The sequence below is a fragment of the Lynx rufus genome, unplaced genomic scaffold (assembly GCF_022079265.1).
Source record: "Lynx rufus isolate CCGP_SWC_20201006 ecotype Redwood Valley unplaced genomic scaffold, mLynRuf1.p SCAF_11, whole genome shotgun sequence".
Taxonomy (NCBI): domain Eukaryota; kingdom Metazoa; phylum Chordata; class Mammalia; order Carnivora; family Felidae; genus Lynx; species Lynx rufus.
In genome coordinates, this window is record NW_025814825.1 from 14,858,682 (window position 1) to 14,884,360 (window position 25,679).

At 38.3% G+C, this 25,679-nt stretch overlaps 1 protein-coding gene across 2 annotated transcripts in view; it reads right to left on the reverse strand.

Annotated features, from left to right (window-relative positions):
* Positions 1–766: 766 nt before the first annotated feature.
* The window catches only part of PLA2G12B (phospholipase A2 group XIIB), a 31,043-nt gene continuing 6,130 nt past the window's right edge, over positions 767–25,679 (reverse strand). Inside the window, exons 2-4 of one of the 2 annotated variants that reach the window (XM_047072940.1) lie at positions 19,100–19,188; positions 7,034–7,199; positions 767–885 (exon numbers count right to left, since the gene is read on the reverse strand). In XM_047072940.1, coding sequence (XP_046928896.1) covers positions 767–885; positions 7,034–7,199; positions 19,100–19,188 — 374 coding nt within the window. Of the gene's footprint in view, positions 889–7,033; positions 7,200–19,099; positions 19,189–25,679 lie in introns of both variants that reach the window. The other variant, XM_047072939.1, reaches the window with a different exon arrangement.

The following is a 25,679-nucleotide window of genomic DNA, read 5'->3' on the forward strand; positions in this document are numbered from 1 at the left end:
TTCAGGGACTTCTAGCTATCTTCAGTGGCAATTTTTACGAAATGCTTCTCAGATCCTACCATGACACTAACACCACTTAGTAACTGGGAATATCAACAGGAATAATTCACTGAAGGAAAAAAATGGAACCTCTGAGACCTAACTCCATCTGACCTCCACCTCCATTGGTCTTCACCAAGTAAGTCTCTGACCTTTCCCACTTGTTCTTATCTCTCCAGCACCAGTGGGAATGATTGTTATCATTGGTGGAACTTACCAGGTTGGGTTCTGTTCTCTTCTAAGTGAAATGGAAGCACATTGGTGATAATGGAATTCATTCATCTCTTTTCATATTTCCTAAAAAGAACACTTTATTAAATGTGAGATGCTTACTGGCAACTGAAACATGAATCAGAGGAAAGTCCTTGCCTCCCAAATGGTTGGATGCTGCAAAATTTCACTTATGAATATAATTACCAAGTCCGAGAATCCCAATATTTTAGTCTTTATTTTAGTCTTTAAACTAAGAACTGAATTGCCAGGCAAATGTTTCTTCGTTGGGGAGACCATTGGTAAAATAAAGAGTAGTCTTCAAATCACTCCATGTCTTTTTTCCAGTTCTCCCAAAGGATGGGACTCACGTTTCAGCTGTAGAACAATATTTCCTTTCTCTTGCTTTGTGTTATCCAAACATTTGGAAGCAAGGATGAGACACATCTGCCACACTACCATCTCTGAGACTGACAGCTGTGGCATCACTCAAAACCAGGAAGGGATCACCTCTTTCTCATAACTCTTCTTTCTCCTCTTCTGCACAGATGCAGGCTGCCCTTTGGCTATTCATGAAAGGTCGGCAGCCCAAGGTCCATACGGTATTGAACACAGTATCAGCCAGAGAATCACAGGCTACTTGAAAAGGATGAAGAGGAAAAAAAAAAAAAAGAAAAGAAAAAAATGAAGAGAAATAAAAGGTTAATGTACAAGACTATCCCAAGTAGTTTGAGTAATTTTAAAAACGAATGCAATTCCAAGCATGACATGATACCCAGAGGAAAATAAAAGCAGTGATCCAAATACATAATTAAAAAGAACATACACTTAAGAGAAACTTAATAAGCTTCCATCCAATCTAATTAAGCAGAATATACTTTGAGGTGCCCTTCTTTTATGGGCCTCTAGGTCAAAATCACATTTAGCAATCAGAATCTCCTATATCACTATGCACACTCCATGGAAAATCTACCATTTTTGCAGAATACTCCCTTAGATAACTGTACTATGTTTTCTGTAGCTTTCTCTGTTTAAGTGTGGGATGAATAACAATTCACTCATTAAGAAAAACATATGTGTTGGTCAGCCATTCTGTTAGCCATCAGGGATGCAAAGACCAAAGAGATCCCAACTAAAGTACTCACAGTTTGGACAAAGAGGTCGACAGGATGGACAGGTAAACTAATGGTTACACTACACTGTGATGGAAGTAATATCATGGTGGTATGGGAACCCACACAAGAAAAGTCTATCCCTTTGGGGTAAAGGTTATTATGAAAGGCATCTCAGAACACCTTCCATTAGAATTTTGATAAGAATTGTATTGAATCTGTAGATTGTTTTGGGTAGTATGACCATTTTCAATGCACAAGTCTTTCACCTCCTTGGTCAAATTAATTCCTGGGTATTTTATTCTTGATGATGCAATTGTAAATGATAATTTTTCTTAAATTATATTTCTGATAATTCATTATTAGTGTATAGAAATGAAATTGACTTTTGTATATTGACTTTGCATCCTGTGACTTTCCTGAATTTATTAGTTCTAATAGGTTTATGTTTTTCTTTGTGGAGACTTTAGGGTTTTCCATATATGATATCATGTCATCTGCAAATAGTGGTAGTTTTACATCTTTGATTCCAATTTGGATGTCTTTTATTTCTTCTTTTTGCCTAATTGCTCTGGTTAGAACTTCCAATACTATGTTAAATAAAAGTGGTGAAAGTTGGCATCCTTGTCTTGTTCCTGATCTTAGAGAAAAAGCTTTCAGCTTTTCTCCATTGAGTATGATGTTAGCTGTGCGCTTGTCACATATGGCCTCTATTATGTTGAGGTATGTTCCCTTTATACCTACTGTGTTGAGAGGTTTTTTTCACAAATGAATGTTGAATTTTGTTAATGCTTTTTCTGCATCTATTGAGAGGATCATACAATATTTATCCTTCATTTTGTTAATGTGCTGTATCGCCTTGTCTGATTTGCCGATGTTGAACAATTCTTGCTTCCCTTGAATAAAGCCCACTTGATCATGATGTATGATCCTTTTAATATTATTGAATTGAATTAGATTTGCTAATATTCTGTTGAGGATTTTTGCGTCTATATTCATCAGAAATTTATCTGTAGTTTTTTTTTTCTTATGGCGTCCTTGTCTAGTTTTGGTATCAAAATAATACTGGCCTCATAAAGTAAGTTTGGAAGTGCTCCCTTCTCTTCAATTTTTGGAAGAGTTTGAGGATTGGTGTTAATTCTTCCTTAAATGTTGAAGTCATTTGAATGGATGCTTAATTCTTCTTGAAATGTTGAAACCATTTAAATGGATGATTAATTTCTCTTTAAATGTTGAAGCCACTTAGAAAGTCCATTTTGGGGTGCCTGGGTGGCTCAGTCAGTTAAGCATCTAACTCTTGATTTCAGCTCAGGTCATGATCTCATGGTTGTGAGATCAAGCCCTGTGTTGGGCTCTGTGCTGAGCATGGAGCCTGCTTGGAATTCTCTCTCTCTCTCTCTCTCTCTCTCTCTCTCTCTCTCTCTGTCTTCCTCTGCCCCTCTCCCCCACTTGTATTCTTTCTCAAAAAAAAAGTTGAAAAATAAAAGTCTATCTTGCTCTGGACTTTCATTTGTTGAGAGATCTTTGCTGATTCTATCACTTTACTAATAATCAGTCTTTTCAGATTCTATTTTTCATTATTCAGTTTCAGTAAGAATTGAATGTTCCTAGGAACTGCATGTTTCTAGGAATTTACCCATTTCTCCTCAGTTGTCCAATTTATTAGCATATAATTATTCATAGTAGTCTTTTGTGATCCTTTGTATTTCTGTTGTATCAGTTGTAATGTCTCCTCTTCTATTTCTGATTTTATTTATTTGAGTCCTCCCAAATTAGCTTTTAATTAGTCTAGCTACAGGTTTGTCTGTTTTCTTCATCTTTAAAAAAAACAAAACAAAACAGCTCCTAGTTTCATTTATCTTTTCTATTGTTATTTTAGTCTTAGTTTCATTTATTTCTGCTCTGATCTTTGTTATTCACTTTCTTCTACTAACTTTGGGCTCCAATGTTTTTCTTTTTCTAGTTCCTTGAGATGTAAATTTGAGCTATGTATTCAAGATCTTTTTTTCTTGATGTAGGCATTTACTGCTATGAATTTCCCTCTTAGAACTGCTTTTGCTGCATCTTATAAGTTTAGGTATGTTGTATTTCCATTTTCATTTGTCTCAATGTTTCTTTATTTCTCTTTTGATTTCTTCTTCAACCCATTGGTTGTTTAGTACCATTTGTTTATTTGCTCTTGACATTGCTCTCAACACTTCTATTCAATATTGTACTGGAACCCCTAGACAGGACAATTGGCAAGAGGAATATGTAAAAGGTATCCAAATTGGAAAGGAAGATGATATGTAAATGGCATTATCTTATGTATAGAAAAGCCCAAGGAATCCACTAAAATCTATTAAAATTAATAAGTGAGTTCAGCAAGGTTGCAGGATAATAGATCAATATACAAAATCAGTTTATTTCTGTACATTATCAATGAATAATCTGAAAATAAAATTAAGATAATAATTTCATTTATAATAACAAAAAAACGAATAAAGTACTTAATTTAAACAAAAGAAGTGTAAGACTTGTGTTCTGTAAATTAGAAGACACTGTGAAAGAAATTAAAGACAATCCAAATAAATGGAAAGACATTCATGTTCATTGATCAGGAAACATAATTTTGTTAGATGGTAACATGCCTCAAATTGATCTCCGGATTTAACAAAAGCTGTACCAAATTTCCAACTGCCATTTCTTGCAGAAATTGAAAAGCTGAACCTAAAATTCATAAGAAAATTCAAGGGACCTAGAATATCCAAAACAATCTTGAGAAAGAAGAACAAAGTTGAAGATTACTTCCTGATTTCAAAGTTTACTACAAAACCATAATAATAAATACCATGTGCCACTGGCATAGATCAATGAAATAGAATTGAAAATCTAGAAATAAATACTGCATTTCTGTTCAACTGATTTTTGATAAGGGTGCAAAAACAACTGAGTATGAGAAATGTCTTTCAACAATATGCAGGAACATTTGTATATCCACATACAAAAGAATGAAGTTGGATCTCTTTCTTACATCATACACAAAAATTAACTAAAAGTGGATCATAGACCTAAGTGTATAAGCTAAAACAAAGCTCTTAGAAGAAAACATAGGAGCAAATTTTTGTGACCTTGGATAAAGCAAAACCTTCTTACATATGACACCAAAAGTACAAGCAACAAAAGGAAAAAAATAGATAAGTTGGACTTTATTGAAATGTAAAACATCTGCTTTGCAAATAATTTCATCAAGAAAGTGAAAAAAAACCCATAAAATGAGAGAAAATATTAGTGAAGCATGTATCTGATAAGGGACTTGTGTCCAGAATATATAAAGAATACTCACAACTCAATAATAAAAAGATAAGTAACCCAATTTAAAAAGAGGTAAAGGATCTGATTAAACATTTCTCCAAAGCAGGGGCGCCTGGGTGGCACAGTCAGTTAAGCATCCGACTTCAGCCAGGTCACGATCTCGTGGTCCGTGAGTTCGAGCCCCGCGTCAAGCTCTGGGCTGATGGCTCAGAGCCTGGAGCCTGTTTCCGATTCTGTGTCTCCCTCTCTGCCCCTCCCCCGTTCATGCTCTGTCTCTCTCTGTCCCAAAAATAAATAAAAACGTTGAAAAGAAAAAAAATTAAAAAAAAATAAACATTTCTCCGAAGCAGATATTTAATGTCCAACTAGCACATAAAAATGTAATCAACATTATTAGCAATCAGGGAAATGCAAATCAAAACCACAACGTGATACCATTTCACATTCTCTAAGATCTATAATCAAAAGGACAGATAATAACAAGGGTTGATAAGGATGTAGAGAAATTGGAACCTTAATACATTGCTGGTGAGAATGTGAAATGGTGTAGCTACTTTGGAAAACAGTTTGTCATAAAATTACCATATAACCCAGAATCCCCCCCCCCCCCACTCAGATATATACCGAAGAGAAATGAAAAGATATGTCTCTACAAAAACTTATATATCAATGTTCATACCAGAATTATTCATAATAGCCAAAGGTTAGAAACAGCCCAAATGTCCTTCATTTGATGAATGGATAAAGAAAATACATTATATCCATATAATGAATGGACTATAACTTAGCAATAAAAAGGAACAAAATACTGATACATGCTACAACACAGATAAACTTTGCTAAGTTAAAAATGTCTGTCACAAAAGACCACATATTTTGATTCCATTTATATGAAATGTCCAGAACAGACAAATCAATAGAGGTAGAAAGCAGATTCATGGTTGCCAAAGGCCAGGAAAAGAAAAGAGAGAGGGATTGTTCATGGCTATGGGGATTCCTTTTGGTGTGGTCAGAATGTTCTAGAATTGATTATGGGCCTGATTGCATAGCTTTGTGAACATATTTTAAAAGCATTTAAATGGTTGAATTGTATAGTATGTGAATTACATATCAATAAAGCTCTTTCAACAACAACAAAAAATGATCAGAGTGTTCCAAGCAGAGGGAACTGCAGAGGCAGAAAAATATGGTTCATCAACCCAAGTAGTTTGGAATGGCAGAAGTCAGGAGAGAAATCAGAAATAAGCAAAATAATGCTGGAGAGGTAGGGTAGCGCTGGATCAGGAAAGGCTATGTATATCATACTAAGGAGTTTGGATTTATTCCTAAGGAAGAGGAACCAATTGAAGGGCTTACACAGAGGGTGGAAATGACTGGATTTATATGGTACAAAAATGTGTCTGGTCCCTATGAGGAAAATAGATTGGATGGGATCCAGAGATTAGATTAACTTGCAGTAACCAGGCAAGTGGTATATCAAAGAGATATTTAGGAGAAAAAATCAATAGGACATTGCTTAGAGGAAGTAACTTGACCTGACCTTGGATTAGCAGCAGGCACTTATTCACCTTTTGTAGGTACAGAGAGAGTGATACTCCCTTTTACAGTGCCCAATTAATTATTCATATTTTGAAGCCTTCACACATTCACTTTAGGACTACACTCTAGACAGTGATCTATGAAAATGATCCAAAATTCTTTCTACTGCTGACTTTCTCAGTGGCATGAGGCCAACTCCTTATAAGCTTAAATTTCAAACTTTGCCATCTAAAAATCTATAATGCGAATACCTGAATATAATCTTCTGGCTTCAGAAACTAAAGGATTAAAGCTTTTCCCAAGGTGAATTAGGAAAAGGAAATTACACGATCAGTGCTAGAAACTGGGTAGCTAAGCAGTTGTTTAAAAATAATTATCCTGAAGGATACAAAGAGCTTAAACAAAAAAGATAGGTTTTAAAAAATTCTTTCCCCAACTGAAAACAAAATAAGGAAAAAACGGGCTTAAACCAAACCAAGTGGTCCTACAGAAAAATTCCTGATATGGAAAATTATTTAATAGTGGAATGAATAACCAAAGCCAGTTGGGCAACTCTTTCTCCAGTCTTAAAGGATAGATTTTTATATCTCTGGAAAGGCTTTGGTGTAGCCCTATCCATCAGGAGTGGTGCCAGCAGCTCCTGGGCAGGACAGCAAGAACTTTAGTGAAGGAATGCCCAGAATCTTCCTTCACCCTTCTTAACATTCGTCACAGTGTTCTATAAAGAAAGTTCAGTGAGCTCTAATGGTCTCTTTGCGTAAAGGGGCTCTGGATATATTTCTGTATGAAAACAGGAACAAAACTCCCTGCTCACCAGTAGATTCCCTTAAGATACCTACCTTCCACATTGGAGACAAAACCCAAACTCCGCTTCAGATCAGAGCAGATAGAGTGGAGACACCATCGGAATTTTGCATCACAGCGATACTTGTTGGCACCACAGGTGTCATAACAGACGTCCAGCTGGTTGCAGCACTTGGTCATTGCTGGAATGCCCAAATCCATCTGGAGAAAAGTGAAGGAAGAAAAGAGAAGGAAGAAAATGCCACGTTTGGACCAAGGACCTTAGGCAACCTTGCCCACCTTGTTATTAGCAGGCCAGTTCTCAAATTCCTGTTACACATCAGATCAATTCAGAAATACCAGTGACTTGAGAGAATGCATAAGGTTGACAGCTACAGGATGTTGAGTTTCAATTATGGTTTGGTTATTAGCTTATTAATTCTGAATAGTCCATTTTCTTCTTTTTCTTTTAGATTTAGTAATTTTCAAATTCACAGGCCACTACAGGGATGAAAATAAACATCAGAAGGTTAGTGAAGAGGGCAGAGCTGCAGGACTTCCAAATTTAACAAAAACCTATATTATGTGAGATTTTATTTGAGCAAAAGATTCAAAGGCTCAGAAGTATAAAAAATCAAGGCTCAGTTCATCAAGAGATCACCAGCATTTATTAGAAACCCATCCCATACGCTGTTTTAAAGGCATGTGTCTTGTCTATATGTTTCAGGGAGCAGAGTGGGGTATAGAACACATGATTCCTGACCACAAGGGGACTATGGTTAAATGTCAATATCTAACACACACACACATAAATGTATTAAGCCTCCTATAAACATCTGTAAATGTTGTGGCATAAACTGAGTAACTTCATAGAATGCCACATCTAGAGTTTGATAACTCTACGTGTTTTTTTTTTTAGAGAATTATTAGACATGAGGGTAAAGAAAAGAGATAATGAGCAAATCATATGTGAGCAAGTGAGTTTGTTTGGTGTTTCAAGGGTCTTAGCAGGAATTTATTTGTTTGTTATTTTTTTAATTAAGAAAGGTAAGTTGGTGGATGGTTCTGACTTCCAAAGTACCTAGTAAGATTTGATAAAGACTCGAGCAAAGAAGGAACATGATAGAATGAGTGATTACAGAGAGTGATCATTCTGTGGTATGTGAAATAGTTTGGAACAGGGGCATTTAGACTTTGGTAGAGCATCTTAGAATCTTTTGCAGTTCTTCTGATAATATAAACTTGAACCCAAGTGGAAGGTGTGGAAATATGGTTTCACAGTATGGGTGGAGATTGATTAATCAGCTATTATAGATCTTTTCCACTTGGCTCTCCTTAAATGCTCCCTTATCTGAACTTTTGCTCCAAGACCACTTAAAATAGACTATGGACTTTGGTAGTTTAAAATGCCCTTCTGACAGGGCCCCCTGAGTGGCTCAGTTGGTTAAATATCCAACTCTTGATCTCAGCTCACATTTTGATCTCATGGTCTTGAGTTCAAGTCCCACATTAGGCTTCATGCTGGGCATGAAGACTAATAAAAATAAAATAGGGGCTCCTGGGTGGTTTGGTCGGTTGAGTGTCCAACTCTTGATTTCAGCTCAGGTCATGATCTCACAGTTTGTGAGCTCAAGCCCCACATCAGGCTCTGTGCTGTCACCTTGGAGCCTGCTTGGGATTCTCTCTCCATCTCTGTCTTCCCCTCCCCTGTTCATGCTCTTTCTCAAAATAAATGAATAAACGTTTTTAGAAAAAGCTCTTTAAAAAAATAAATAAAATAAAATACCCTTCTAAGAAAAAGAAAATAAAATCCATTGTTACAGTAAGAGGTAATGTAACTCATTAGGCTATGCAACAGCCTGGGCTCTGCAATTCTGGGTAAATTTCTATCATCTGACACCTGAAGGAAACTACTTTGTTCGTGCCCCATCCCAAAAACTAAATGTATATCACAGCAGAGGTAAGTGAGAATTAATTAGATAGATGAGTATAGTCGCTATCATTCAGTTCAACTGAATTGGAAATTCTTGAACTGGTCCTAGACAATACTTGTACCAGTAAATAAAATGACATTACTCCCAAAATAGAGTGCATACTGTTGTCAAAAACCAACCTCTGTGCTCCAGAGCTGAAATATGTAATACGAAGACAGATTTAGGGATAAAGAAGGGAGATAGTCTATTACTTTGCCATACAAAGGAGGCTGCAGCAGGCTAATGCCTCTAAGAGTGAAAGTCCCCACCCTGGGTAGGAGGTTGAGGGGTTTTATAGGAAAATACAGGATCTGGGCAGTTGCGATAGGAATGTCAAACACTGGTGCCGGCCATCCATACCAAGTTCCTGGAACAAAGGATTCTACAGAAAAACAAGTGAAGGGGAAGGGAAAGCTTCAAAACTGAAGAAGAGGGGCGCCTGGGTGGCTCAGTCGGTTAAGCGTCCGACTTCGGCTCAGGTCACGATCTCACGGTCCGTGAGTTCAAGCCCCGCGTCGGGCTCTGGACTGACGGCTCAGAGCCTGGAGCCTGCTTCCGATTCTGTGTCTCCCTCTCTCTCTGCCCTTCCCCCATTCATGCTCTGTCTCTCTCTGTCTCAAAAATAAATAAACATTAAAAAAAATTAAAAAAAAAACTGAAGAAGAGAAAATTTTGATCACAAGTCAAGCCTTGCTGAAGCAGTGTGTCCATCCTAATTTCCATCCACGTTTACATTTCTTTTTTTTTCATTTTTTCAAAATTCAATTTAAACTCTAGTTAGTTAACATATAATGTAATATTGTTTTCAGGAGTAGAATTTAGTGATTCAACATTTACATATAACTCCTAGTGCTCAACATGACAAGTACCCTCCTTAATACCCATTACCCACTTAGCCCATCCACCCACCCACCTCCCTCCATCAGCCCTCAGTTTGTTCTCTATCATAAAGAGTTTCTTATGGTTTGATTCGCTCTCTCTCTTCCCCCCCCCCTTCCCATATGTTCATCTGTTTCTTTCTTAAATTCCACATATGGGTGAAATTGTATGGTATTTATCTTCTGTGACTGATTTATTTCACTTAGCATAATATACTCTAGCTCCATCTATGTCATTGTAAACGGCAAGATTTCATTCCTTTTGATGGCTGAGCACTCTTCCAGTGTGTGTGTGTGTGTGTGTGTGTGTGTGTGTGTGTCTGTGTGTATCTCACATCTTCTTTATCCATTAGTCAGTCAATGGACACTCGGGCTCTTTCCCTACTTTGGCTATTGTTTTCCGTGTTGTTAATTTTAGACATTCTGGCAGGTATGAGATGATATCTCATTGTATTTGATTTGTATTTCTCTGATGATGAGTGATGTTGAGCATCTTTTCATGTGTCTGTTAACCATCTGGATATCTTCTTGGGAAAAATGTCTATTCACATCTTCTGTCCATTTCTTAATTGCATTATTTGTTTTTTGGAGTGTTGAGTTTGATAAGTTCTTTATACATTTTGTACTAACCCCTTATCAGATATGTCTTTTGCAAATATCTTCTCCCATTATGAAAATTGTATTTTAGTTTTGTTGTTTCCTTTACAGTGAAGAAGGTTTTTATCTGATGAGGTCCCAATAGTTTATTTTTGCTTTTGTTTCCCTTGACTCAGGAGACATATCAAGTAAGAAGTTGACACGGCCAATGTCAGAGAGGTTACTGCCTGTGTTCTCCTATAGGATTTTGATGGTTTCCTGTTTCACATTTAGGTCTTTCATCTATTTTGAATTTATTGTTGTGTATGGTGTAAGAAAGTGGTCCAGTTTCATTCTTCTGCATGTTGCTGTCCAGTTTCTCCAACACGATTTGTTGAAGAGACTATCTTTTTTCCATTGGATATTCTTTCCTGTTTTGTCAAAGATTAGTTGACCATATAAGTTGTGGGTACATTGCTGGGTTTTCTGTTTTGTTCCGTTTATCTATGTGTCTGTTTTTGGCCCAGTACCATACTGTATTAATCACTACAGCCTTGTAATATAGCTTGAAGTCTGGAATCGTGATGCCTCCAACTTCTTTTCTTTTTCAAGATTGCTTGGGCTATTCAGGATCTTTTGTGGTTCCGTACAAATTTTAGGATTGTTTATTCTAGTTATGTGAAAAATGCTGGTGTTATTTTGATAAGGATTGCATCAAATGTGTAGATTGCTTTGGGTAGTATAGACATTTTAATAATATTTGTTCTTCCAATCCATAAGCATGGAATGTCTATTTCTTTGTCTCTTCTTCAATTTCTTTTATAAGTGTTCTATAGTTTCCAGAGTACACATCTTTTACCTCTTTACTTTGGTGTATTCCAAAGTATCTTATTGTTTTTGGTGCAATTGTAAATGGGATCAATTCCTTGATTTCTCTTTCTGCTGCTTCATTATTGGTGTACAGAAGTGCAACAGATTTCTGTACATTGATTTTATATCCTGCAACTTTACTGAATTAATGCATTCGTTCTAGCAATGTTTTGGTGGAGTCTTTTGGGTTTTCTATATAGAGTATCATGTCATCTGTAAATAGTGAAAGTCTGACTTCTTCGTTGCCAAGAAGGATGGCTCTGTGCTGACAGTGTGGAGCCTCCTTGGGATTCTCCCTCTCCCTCTTTCTCTGCCCCTACCCCACTCATATTCTCTGTCTCTCAAAATAAATAAATAAACATTTTTTTAAAAGATAAAAAAGGGGCACCTGGGTGGCTCAGTCAGTTAAGTGTCTGACTCAGATATTGGCTCATGTCATGAACTCACGGTTTGTGATTTTGAGCCCTGTGTTGGGGTCTATGCTGGCAGCACAGAGCTGCTTGAGATTCTCTCTCTCCCTCTCTCTCTGCCCCTCCTCCACTTGTTCTCTCTCTCTCTCAAAATAAATAGACATTTTGGGGCGCCTGGGTGGCGCAGTCGGTTAAGCGTCCGACTTCAGCCAGGTCACGATCTCGCGGTCCGTGAGTTCGAGCCCCGCGTCGGGCTCTGGGCTGATGGCTCGGAGCCTGGAGCCTGTTTCCGATTCTGTGTCTCCCTCTCTCTCTGCCCCTCCCCCGTTCATGCTCTGTCTCTCTCTGTCCCAAAAATAAAATAAACGTGAAAAAAAATTAAAAAAAAAAATAAATAGACATTTTAAAAAAAGAATGGATGCTTTATTTTGTCAAATGCTTTTTCTGCATCTATTGAGAGGATCATATGGTTCTTAACCTTTCTTTTATTAATGGGGTGTATTGTATTGATTGATTTGCAAATATTGAACCAGTCCTGCAACCAGGAATAAATCTCACTTGATCGTGGTGAATAATTCTTTTTTTATGTACTGTTGAATTAGATTTGCTAGTATCTTGTTGAGAATTTTTGCATCCAGTTTCATCAGGGATATTAGCCTATAGTTTTCCTTTTTAGTGGGATCTCTGGTTTTAGAATCAAGGGAAAGATGGCCTTGTATAATGAGTTTGGAAGTTTTCTTTCCATTTCTGTTTTTTGGAACAGTTTGAGAGGAATAGGTATTAACTCTTCTTTAAATGTCTGGTAGAACTCCCCTGGGAAGCCAGGTGGCCCTGGACTTTTGTTTGTTGGAAGATTATTTTTCTTGAGGGAGAGAGAGAGAGAGAGAGAGAGAGACCATGAGCAATAGAGGGAGGGAGAAAGAATCTTAAGTAGGCTTCAGACCCAGCATGGAGCCTGACTCGACACTCAAATGTGAGCCAAAGCTAAGAGTCAAATGCTCAACTGACTGAGCCACCCAGCTGCCTCTGTTGGGAGATGTTTTATTACTGATTCAATTTCTTTGCTGGTTATGGGTCTTTTTAAATGGTGCGTGTTTTTAAAAAGTTTTTATTTATTTATTTTGAAAGAGAGAAAGAGTAAAAGCAAGGAAGTGTCAGAGAGAGAGAGACAGAGAGAGAGAGTCCCAAGTAAGCTCCACACTGACAGTGTAGAACCTGATGTGGGGCTCGAACTCACAAACCATGAGATCATGACCTGAGCAAAACCAAAAGTCAGATGCTTAACCAACTGAGCCACTCAGGTGCCCTGGTTATGGGTCTGTTTAAATTTTCCATTTCTTCCTGTTTCAGTTTTGCTAGTTTGTAGGTTTCTAGGAACTTGTCCATTTCTTCCAGATTTCCCAGTTTGTTGACATAAAATTTTCATAATATTTTGTCATAATTGTTTATATTTCTGTGGTGTTGGTTGTGATCTCTCCTCCTTCATTTGTAATTTTACTTTTTTTCGTCCTTTCTTCTTTCTTTTTGATAAGTCTGGCTAGGGACTTGACAATTTATTAATTCTTTCAAAGAACCAGCTCTTAGTTTTCTTGATCTACTGTTTTTGTTGTTGTTTCCATATCATTTATTTCTGCTCTTATCTTTATTATTTACCTTCTTCTGTTGGCTTTATGCTTTATTTGCTATTCATTTTCTAGCTACTTTAAGTGTGAGGTTAGGTTGTATACTTGAGACTTTTCTCGTCTCCTAAGGCAAGAAATATACATGTATACTGCAATATAATGTATACTGCAATATACATCCCTCTTAGGACTGCTTTTGCCACATCCCAAAGGTTTTGGACTGCATGTTTTCATTTTCATTTGCCTCCACGTATTTTTTTATTTCTTTGTTAATGTCCAGGTTAAGCCATTCATTCTATAGTAGGATGTTCTTAACCTCCCTGTATTTGTGGTCTTTCCAAATTTTTTCTTGTGGTTGACTTCAAGTTTCATAGCATTGTGGTCTGAAAATATGCATGATATGATCTCAATCTTTTTGTACTTGTTGAGGGCTGATTTGTGACCCAGTATGTGATCTATTCTGGAGAATGTTCCATGGGCTCTTGAATAGAATGTGGAGGGCACCTGGGCGGGTCAGTTTATTGAGCATCTGACTTGAGCTCAGCTCAGGACTTGATCTTGTGGTCATGGATTCAAACACTGTGTTGGGCTCTGCACTGGACATGAAGCCTACTCAGGGAAGAAAGAAAGAGAGAAAGAGGGAAAGAAAGAGGGAAAGAAGAAAAAGAAAGAAAGAAAGAAAGAAAGAAAGAAAGAAAGAAAGAAAGAAAGAAAGAAAAGAAAATAATGTGTGTTCTGCTAATTTAGAATGAAATGTTCTGAATATATCTGTTAAGTCCATCCTGTCCAGTGTGTCATTCACAGCCATTGTTTCCTTGTTGATTTTTCTGTTTAGATGACCCATCCATTGCTATAAGTGGGGGTGTTAAAGTTCCCTACTATTATTATATTATTTTAATGAGTTTCTTTACGTTTGTTATTGATTTATATATTTGGGTGTTTCAAATACGGGGCATAAATTGTTAGATCTTGATGGATAGACCCTCTAATTGTTATTAATGCCCTTCTTCAGCTTTTATTACAGTCTTTGGTTTAGAATGTAGTTTGTCTGATATAAGTATGGCTACTCCAGCTTTCTTTTGATGTCCATTAGCATGATAGATAGTTCTCCATGCCTTCACTTTCAATTTGCAGGTGTATTTACGTCTAAAATGAGTCTCCTATAGGCAGCATATAGACAGGGTTTTTTTTTAATCCATTCTTATACCTTATGCCTTTTGATCAGAGCATTCAGTCCATTTACATTCAGCGTGATTATTGATAGATATGAATTTAGTGCCTTTGTGTTGCCTATAAAGCTGGTGTTTCTTGGTGATGTCTAGTCTTTGTTGCTTTTGGTCCTTTTTTTCCCCACTTGAAGAGACCCCTGTAATATTTCTTGCAGGGCTGATTTAGTGGTCATGAGCTTCTTTATTTTTTGTCAGGGAAACTCTATTTCTTCTTCTATTCTGAATGACAGGCTTGCTGGATAAAGTATTCTTGGCTGCATATTTTTCCTATTCAGCATGTTGAATATATCATGCCATTCCCTGCTGGCCTGCCAAGTTTCTATAGACAAATCTGCTAGAATGAACTTGATCTGCCTTTCCTTGTCAGTTAAGGACTTTTTTTGCTTGCTGCTTCCAGGATTCTTGTCTTGTCTGTGTGTTTTGTGAATTTCACTATGATATGTCTTGGTTATTTGCTCAAACAAACCTTCTGGCCCTTTTTCTTTCTCTTCATCTTCTGGAACTCTTATGATACTAATGTTATTATGCTTTGTTGCTGAGTTCCCTAAGTCCACATTTGTGATCCAATGCCTTTCTTTCACTCTTATTTTCAGCTTTGTTCTTTTCCATAATTTTATCTTCTATATCACTGATTTGTTCCTCTATTTCATCCATCCCCATTGTCATAGCATCTATTTGTGTTTGTATCTTGGTTATAACATTTTTAATTTTGGCCTGACTAGTTTTTGGTTCCTTTATCTCTGCAGTAAGGGATTCTCTAGTGTCTTCTATGCTTTTTTGAAGCCCAGCTACTATCCTTATAATTGTTGGTTTAAATTATAATTCAGACATCTTACTTATATCTGTATTGATAAAATCCTTGCCTGTTACTTCTTCCTGTTCTTTCTTTTGGGATGAATTCATTCATCTTGTCATATTGTCAAGGTCCAAAAAACCCCCCAAAAACAAAAAAGGAAGCTGGATCCTGTGTGTTTCTTGTTAAAAGGAGCCAGATCCAAAATAGATAGATATATAGATATAATAACATTTTAAAATTAAATAAATAATAAAATCGCTTTTTCTGTATCCTAAGGTGGGGGAACACAAAGTCTGCTTGTTAAAAGAAGCTAGATCCAAAAAAACCATATATACGTGGGGAGCCTGGATGGTTCAGGTGGTTAACTGACTGACTTGGTTTTGGCTCAGGTCATGATCTCATGGTTCATGGGTTTGAGCCTCACTTTGGTCTCTGTGCTGATGGTGCAGAGTCTGGTTAGGATTCTCTCTCTCTCCCTCTCTCTCTGCCCTTTCCCTGTTCACTCACTTTCTCTCAAAATAAATAAATAAAAACTTTAAAAACCCAAAACATATATATGTAATAAATTAAGAAATAAAATAAAATAAAATAAAATAATAAAATAGTTTTTTCAGTATCATAAGGGTGGGTAAAAAAGGAAGCTAGATCCTATTTCCCCTAGAGCTAAAGTTTTGTAACATTCTATGATTGGTAGACTTGGTGCATGTGAGGGATTTGTGCTGGTCTTCTGGGGTTGGGGCCTGCTGGACTGATTCTCAAGTGGACTTGCGCTAGTGGAGATGCATCTGCAGGGCACAGAAGGGCAGGGCTTGGTGTAAGTAGCTCTGCCATCCTCTTGGTGGCACTGTTTTGTTCAGTGAAGTCCGTCAGTGCTGATGGGCAGGGTGAAAATGGTGTCACCAGCTCTCTCATCCCTGAAATGAGGAGCTTGTGCCCACCACTCTTCAGGAGGTCCTCACAGAAGAGCAATCACCTCTCTTGTGTCCCCAGCTTTGGCCAGATCCCAACCTTCACCCTGTCTGCATCTGAGCTGTCCAACTGCTGGGTGGCACGACACTCCTGTGTTTTATCTCAGGCGTGTGGCTGGTTTCAAAATTCTAAATTTTAGAGATCTGCATAGTGCACGGAGCTGCACTGATCCTCTGGAAGAGAGTCTCACTGCACTGTGGCCAGTGCTGGCTTGTCCCAGATATCAGCTGAGTGACTACACAGAGGTTTGGAGTTTATGGTAAAGCATGGCAGAAAGCCAGCACCAAGGCTCACTGTCCCCAGCCAGCATCTCCCTTCCTATGTTAGTGAACAGGGCAGCTCAATGGTGCTGACTGGGTCTTTTCCCCTTGGAGAGGCTGTGTTCCCTCTCCCAAATGCACTCTTAGTTGGGGTGTGACCTAGGGGATCCTTAGGCCATGCTGTCCACTTCTGGGTCTCCACCCTCCTTCCCCACCAGAGCTTCATTAAGCCTGCCAGACATGACCCTGGCAATGGTGCTGACCTCCAAAACTTTAGACTTTGTGCACCGCTGTGTATAAAAACTTGCTGTGTTCAGCCCCTCTCATTTTTCCAGTCAATGGTTTTGGGGAAGAGTTTTTCTTGTGCAATTCCCCACATGCACTTTCATTTTTTTCTCTCTCTCTCTTTGTTTTCCTCTCACTCCTCTCTCCATGATCAGGACTCCCTCCCCATCACAGCACTCACAGCTCTTCTCTTTCTGAAATCAACTTTCTGCAGCTTCTACCTTCCATGTTGTGGCAGCTTTTTCACCTTCAGTTGCGCTTTTTTTTTTTTTTTTTTTTTTTTTTTTTTAAGAAAGAGAGGAGAGCACGAGCTGGAGAGAGGGGCCAAGCGGTGGGGGGGGGGGGGAGAGAATGTTTTTAAATTTTTTTCATATTTATTTATTTATTTAGAGAGAAAGAGCACTACTGGGGGAAGGCAGAGAGAGAGAGAGAGAGAGAGAGAGAGAGATTTCCAAGCAGGCTCCACACTGTCTACACAGAGCCTGATGCAGAGCTTGATCTCACGAACTGTGAAATCATGACCTGAGCCAAAATCAAGAGTTGGATGCTTAACTGACTGAGCCACCCAGGTGCCCCAAGAAAGAGAATCTTAAGCAGGCTTCATGTTCAGTGCAAACCCCAATGAGGGACTCAATCCCATGACCCTGGGATCATGGCCTGAGCCAAAATCGAGGGTTGGATGCTCAGTCGACTGAGCCACCTATGCATCCCACTAGTGCATTTTTCTCTTTCAGTCCTCAGATCGATTTCTTGGATATTCAAAATGATTTGATGTTTATCTAGCTGTGTTCAAAGGATGGGTTTTGAAACCCAGCCTAGGGTCTCCCTACCTTCCATCATCTTAACTCCCAAGCCCACTTTTACATCTTTATTGAGGTTTTAATGCCACTTCTATACCTCCTAGTTGGAATCAAGTAAAGTATATTAGCCAAAAAAGGGGTTTCTCTAATATAAATATATTTTTGGAAAGATTGTCTTTCTTCTGTGTCCATACACATATTGATGGTTGTGGGCGAGGTTGGGAATATGGCTGTGCAGGTTGTACAATGCACAAGAGTGTCGTATCAAAGGGGGCACTGTCCCACAAGATATCATAGATTTGTATATTTATTAAGAAAAATGTCTACCAATGGCAGTCAAATTTCCTTTTCTAAGAAAAATATTAATTTCCAAGAGTGATATTAAGATAAATTTCTGACAAATGGAAGAGAAAAGGGGACCTTTTCTCAATTTGCCAAATTATGCCACATTAGTGGGCAGCATTTTCATTAAAAGAGTAAACGTTATGCTGCTTATAAAACTATTACAAAGTAAAATCTTTTGAATCAGCAGAAAAGTGATGTTTAGCCTGATTAAGACACAATTCAAAATCATGGCTTAGATGGGAAATCCCTCTATCTACATTTTATGTAACACATCTTTTCTGAAGTAACAAAGATAAAAGGGCCCCCAAGAGGTCTTGAAAGAAATCAGTTTGTTACTTGTTTTCAGGGGAGGCCAGTAGCTTGAGAAATGGCCATTGGTGTGATGAGAAGTGTTTAGCCAGAGGCTAGATGTGTGTGGGGGGATGGGGCATGCTTGTGTGGGGGTGTGTGTGTGCAGATTACTATGATCTTAAAACTCTAAACATAGCTGGTTTGGTGCTACCAAGCATGAGGTCAACCACTTGCAAAAGTCCTGACAATATAGCAACCAGCTCTCACTGTTCAGTGCCAATGGCTTCAGGACATCATAGGAAAGTCTCACTAATTTAAATAAGTCACACTTGTCAGATTTCACATGAAGTTATGTTCGATCCCCTAATATTTGGCTGGTATTTGCAGTGGTGATTTTAAAGTTCACTACACAAGGTCTTATCTGAGGGACAACTGTCCTTGATAAGAGGATATTGGATACTTTCTTTGAAAATTATCTCCCTTACTCTGAATCGAATTTAAAATACTTAATTAGGGATGCCTGGGTGGCTCAGTCGGTTAAGCATCCGACTTTGGCTCTGGTCATGATCTTGCAGTTCATGAGTTTGAGCCCCACATCGGGCTCTGTGCTGACAGCTTGGAGCCTGGAGCCTGCTTCGGATTCTGTGTCTCCCTCTCTCTCTGCCCCTCCCCTGCTCACACTCTGTCTCCTACTCTCTCTAAAAAATAAATAAACATTAAAGCTATATTCCATAAATGATCACTCCCATTAGTGAGAACTCTCGGACTTGTCTTAGTTAAAACCAATCAACTAAGAAAATAATTGTGGCGGTACATACACTTTCTGGTACCTTAAGACCCAGGAAATAGGAGCTGCAGCCGTTGGGCTCCTGAGGCTTGTAGCCGGGTCTGGGCATTGGTGCCTTTCCTAGCAGGAGAAAGAAAGGAAAGAAGCAGGAAGAAATATTTAGAAATTAAACATTTGGGAACATTCATCAAATAAAAATTATCTTGAAGCATATTCAATTTTTCCTTTAAAAGTCATCATTTCTGGGGAGCCTGGGTGGCTCAGTTGGTTAAGCATCCAACTTTGGCTCAGGTCATGATCTCACAGTCTGTGAGTTGGAGCCCCGCGTCGGCTCTGTGCTGACAGCTTGGAGCCTGGAGCCTGTTTCAGATTCTGTGTCTCCCTCTCTCTGACCCTCCCCCACTCGCTTGTGTGCTCTCTCTCTCTCTCTCTTTCAATAAACATTAAAAAAAAATTTTTTTAAGTCATCATTTCTCACCAGATATTCACATCCAAATTTGGTGGCAATGATGGTGATGATGTCGATAATGTCATAAAAGGATAATAATCTTCATGCCAGGTTGGTGTTTCTCTCCTAATCTTAAAGAATTTTATGAGCATTTATTTACTAACAATTCTAATGTTTCTTAAGTGCATGACTTTGAAGGTAAGGTCCATGGAAAAATGGAACCAAAACTCAAGGTGTCTTACTCCATCCATTGTAAGACCACACGCCATGCACAGAAAAAGCAGAACACTACCTGATCACACATTTAACAAATAAGAATTATAACAGTACCACAAAACTTTTTTCAGAATATCTTGAAGGAAATTTTGCAAGATTCCATAAATGTAGGCAAAGCATTATTGATCAAAGAGCATAGAAATCATTACCATGCAGTATGTGAGACTTTGTATCATAGAACTAAGCAGAAACCATCTGGCAGGCTTTGAATTTCTTGGTTTCTCCTACATGACTTTTTTTTTTTAATTTTGTTTAATGTTTATTTATTTTTGAGAGAGACAGAGTGTGAGCGGGAGAGGGGCAGAGAGAGAGGGAGACACAGAATCTGAAGTAGACTCCAGGCTCCAAGCTGTCAGCATAGAGCCCGATGCGGGGCTGGAACTCACGAACTGCGAGATCATGACCTGAGGTGAAGTCAGGCACTCACTAGAACAGATTGGTTGTAGCCACCTAGGCGCCCCATTGCAGAGAAAGAATTTGACAAAATCTAGCACCACAAATCACATAGCTAAGTGGGAGAGTAAAGTGGAACTCTGGGTCTCTGAGCCCTTTTGTTATTCTTTCTAGTGGACCAAGGTCCGTAGTCTGTGTTTTCTGGCTCCCAACAATTTGATGGCCAAAAATAGGGTGTCTGAAACCGGTAAAAGGTGCCATCATCTTTGAGTGTGAGGACATGATCCGAGATTGGAAAGAAGTAGCCATGGGCAGCCATTAATGTTCCCAAATGTAGTGCCTCCACTGGATCTTCTATAGTTAGGTTCTTTATTAACCATTGAACAATGTCTGACCCAGAGAAGACACTAGGTATCTTGGAAAGAAAGCTTTTGACAGTACGAATAGGAATTCCGTTTTTTTCATCTTGCATGCATGCTATGACGTCTTCCATAGCCTGGAGGAATGGAACAGTGGATGAGGTATGAAGACAGCCGACATCTCACAGTTGTAAGTTCTGAAAGGCTCTCCTACATGACTTTTGAGTTATGTTATAATCTTTCAATTATTGAGAAAGAAATGTTGTCAATGTTAATGATGGTAGTCATCATTGGTAAAGAGAACCCTGAAGGCACCTGGGTGGGTGGCTAAGTAAGTTAAGCATCCTGACTCTTGATTTCGGCTTAGGTCATGATCTCACGGTGCCTTGAGATTGAGCCCTGCCTGAGGTTCTGCACTGAGCATGGAGCCTACTTGAGATTCTCTCTGCTTCTCTCTCTCTCTCTCTCTCCCAAATAAAAAAATAACAATTAATTTAAAAAGGAGAGAGAGAGAGCCCTGTAGGACAATTTGGCAGTGAGCATTTTCATCCTGTTACCCAGATAAGGAAAAGGGGACTAAGGGGGCATGTGACTTGCCTAAGTCATATACTAAGTGGGGGAAGTAGGATATAAATCCAGATTTCCTGTTTTATGTCTCCAAAGCCCATGTTCTTCTATCACAACCCTTTGCCCCTTTTTAGGAGATGCAAGACAGAGCATAAGACTGAGGAAATAAGCTAAGAATTAATCCTCAGAGTGAGGCATATAGCATTTATTTTTTCTTTCTTTTCTTTTACCTTCTCCTACAAGGTATTTTATTTTTAATTATTTGGTATTATGAAGGAAAATCAGAGAAACAAAGATCCAGGAGCCCACTACACAAACATAATAAATGTTAACTTAGCCAAACTTACTATACATATTTTTTCTGTTTAATTAACTGTCACAAGTACAGTTGAAGCTCCCCATGCACTCCCCTTTCTGTTTTAATTTTTAGATATTAAGTCTATGATTTAAGGAGCTCCCTCCTTAGTATTCTTTTTTTTTAACTTTTTAAAAAGTGTTTATTTAGGGGCGCCTGGGTGGCGCAGTCGGTTAGGCATCCGACTTCAGCCAGGTCACGATCTCGCGGTCCGTGAGTTCGAGCCCCGCGTCGGGCTCTGGGCTGATGGCTCAGAGCCTGGAACCTGTTTCCAAATTCTGTGTCTCCCTCTCTCTCTGACCCTCCCCCGTTCATGCTCTGTCTCTCCCTGTCCCAAAAATAAATAAATGTTGAAAAAAAAAATTAAAAAAAAATTAAAAAAAAATAAAAAAAATAAAAAGTGTTTATTTATATTTGAGAGAGAGAGACAGTGTTGAGTGGGGGAGGGGCAGAGAGAGATGGAGACAGAATCTGAAGTAGGCTCCAGGCTCTGAGCTGTCAGTACAGAGTCCGACGCAGGGCTCCCACTCATGAGCCATGAGATCATGACCTGAGCCTAAGTCGGATGCTCAACCAACTGAGCCACCCAGGTGCCACTCCTTATTACTCTTAAAAATTGTTTTGACTACTCTTGGACCTATAGTTTTGCAATGAATTTTAGAGTCATTTTAGTAAATTCTACAAGTGATAGTGCAGGATTTTGATTGAAAGTACATTGACTTTATAGATTAACCTGGAGATAACTGAATTTCTTATAATATTCTGTCATCCCAAACATGGGTATAGTACAGTTTTCTATTTAGTTGGGTCTTCCTTTATGTCCTTCAATAGAGTATTCATTTTCACCATATATTTATTCTGTCTCCAACATACTGTATTATTCTGATGCTTAAACAAGATAGAATATATCATAACCCAGAATTAAAGATTATAGGGCTCATATGGTAAATCTACACTTCTCTGGAACCCACACTGCTTCTAACTTTCTGCTCTACCAGCCCTGGAATGCAACCCTGGCCCTCATGGTTCAAGATGGAGCTTCAGCCAACACATCCATATTACAAACAGCAGGATAAAAGAAGGAGTTAGAAGGGTCATAGCTCCTCTCTTTAATAAACACATTCCAAAATTATACATCACTTCCTCTTACTTCCCTTTGTCCAGATCTTAATCAAACAGCAATATCTACTGGCAAAAATGGGCTAGGAATTGAAGTTTTTATTCAGTGTAGGCACCATGAGCCCAGCTTAAAATTGTAGGGAGGGGTTTATTACTACGGACAAAGGGGAAGATATTAGGATACAATAAGCAGTCTCTGCCACAGTCTGGTATTTGTTTCTGTGGTAAAATGAGTGTATGAGATCATCATTCAAGATGGCACCCAGCGATCCCAGTCTCTTGGTATTCATGCCCTTGTATATTGTCCCAGGGTTGGTCTATGCGACCTAGAAAACATGGCAGAAGTGGAGGTATGTTGCTTCCAAGATGGGATTATCTATTAGCCCTAGGCAATCACTAATCAACTTTCTATCTCTGTAAAGTAGCCTATTCTGGACATTTCACATAAATGAAATCATACAATATGTGGCCTTTTGTTTCTGGCTTCTTAGCATAATGTTTTCAAGGTTCATCTATGTTGTAACGTGTGTCAGAATTTCATTCTTTTTTATTGCCAAGTAAATATGATGAACATTTAGGTTTTTTCCACTTTTTGGCTAATATGAAAAATGCTACCACAAACATTTTTTGTGTGGACAATATGTTTTCATTTCCCCCATAGGAATGAAACTTCTGGGTCATATGCTAACTCTGTTTAACATTTTCAGGAACTAACAGACTATTTTCCAAAGTAGTGACACAATTTTACATTCCCTACAGCAAAGTATAAAGGTACTAATTTCTCCACATCCTCTCCTCTACTTGTTATAATCTGTCTTTTTTATTACAGCCATTATAATGAGTGTGAAGTGTTATTTAATGGTCATTTTGATTTGCACTTTCCTAATAACTAATTATGTTGATCATCTTTTCCTGTACTTATTGGCCACTCACATATATATCTTCTTTGCAGATATTTTGTCCCATTTTGTGGTTTGTCTTTTCACTTTCTTTTTTTTTTTTTAACGTTTATTTATTTTTGAGACAGAGAGAGACAGAGAGAGACAGAGCATGAACGGGGGAAGGGCAGAGAGAGAGGGAGACACAGAATCGGAAACAGGCTCCAGGTTCTGAGCCATCAGCCCAGAGCCCGACGCGGGGCTCGAACTCACGGACCGTGAGATCGTGACCTGAGCTGAAGTCGGACGGTTAACCGACTGAGCCACCCAGGCGCCCCTTGTCTTTTCACTTTCTTGATGGTATTTTTGAATAGCCAAAGTTTTTAATTTTGATGAAGTCTATTTTCTTTTTTTTAGGTGAAATTCACATTTCCATCTTAAAGTGCACAGTTCAGTGGTGTTCAGTACATTCACAGTGTTGTGTAACCATTGTCTCTGTCTACTTCCAAAAACATTTCATCACCCTCCAAAGGAGACCAATGTTCATTAAATAGTCATTTCCTATTCTCCCCTTCTCCCAATCCTTGGCAAGCACTAATCTACTTTTTTTAAAGATTTTTTTAAAGTAATCTCTATACCCCACATAGGGCTCAAACTCACAACGCCAAGATCAAGAGTTGCATGCTCCTCCAACTGAGCCAGCCAGGCGCCCCTCACTAATCTGCTTTCTCTCTCTAGAGATTTGCCTATTCTGGATATTTGAATAAATGGAACCATACACTATATAACCATACAATATATATGCCTTCTTTCACTTAACATAATGTTTTCATGGTTCATCTGTGTTGTAGCATGTATCAGTACTTCGTTTCACTTGATGGCTGAATAATATACCATTCTCTGAATATACCACAATTTGTTTATTCATCCATCCTCTGATGGACATTTTGGTTGTTTTCATCTGTTGGCTATTGTGAAGAGTGCTGCTATGAACACTTGCGTGCAAAAATATTTGTTTGAATATCTGTTTTCAATTCTTTGGGGTACATATACCTACGTGGTGGAATTGCTGGGTCATATGGTAGTTCAATGTTGAACTTTCTGAGAAATTGTCAAACTGTGTTCCACAGCAGCTGTAGCATTTTGCTTCCCAACACAAGGGTTGCAATTGCACAAGGCTCCAATTTCTCCATATCCTCACAGTTTCACTACACTGTATCTTGATGTGGATTGTATATCCTTATCTTGATTGGAAAAATCTGAAGACCTGGTTTCTTTCACGTCGGATAATTCACAGCCACCGTCTGAATATTTTCTTTTCTTCATACTCCCTACTTTCTTCTCCTGGGCTTCTTACTACTGTATGATGAATCTTCTTAATTCTGTCCTTCATATATCTTAACCTCTCTTTTACATTTTCCATCTTTTTTCTCTCTCTGTGCTGAATTTTGTCTAGCTCATCAAATCTATTTTCCATTTCACTAATTCTCTCTAGGTTCACTAATCTGCTATTTAACCCATCTGCTGTTTTGTTTTTTTTTTCTCTCAAGAACTATAATTTTCACTTCTTGGAATCCAATTTGATTCTTCTTTTAAATCTATGTATTCATTTTCACCGAGTTCTGTCTTTTTATTATGTTTTCTAGTCCTTGTTTTATTTCTTTAATGATTTCAAATATTCTTTTATAATCTCCAGTCTTTGGGATACAAGTCATTTTTTTTAATGTCTGCTGACTGTCCATCCTGATTGATTATTTTTTCACATAGTGTATAATTTTTCAGTAAGACCTTATCTTCAGAAGGGCTTTTTTTTTTCCTGAAGGAATCTCTGTGCCCTGGATCATGTACTACATATTGGTTCCTCAATTACCTTTGCTGTGGCTCTGGGAGCCTTAAGATCCTTGAGACACTAGTATTTATGTTAATTTCTCAGCTTGGGAAACTCACCTCAGGCCAACTGTTTAAGTTCAAATTCTACATGTGTGAATAGAATATGTTTGGAGTAGTGATTTTTTGGCAGATGTTCTTTATTCCCCCTTTAAGTCTCAGCCCCAGGTGGGTGGAAATCATCCCTGCTACTTTCTTGAAATATTGGGTAGATATTTTCTAACCCATTTTAAACAGACTGGGCAGCTCCTCAGGCTTTAAGCTTTATACAGACTGTTCAGTTCCAGATTCCCAATTCTTACAAGTGAAAGTTACTCTTTCTCTCTTTG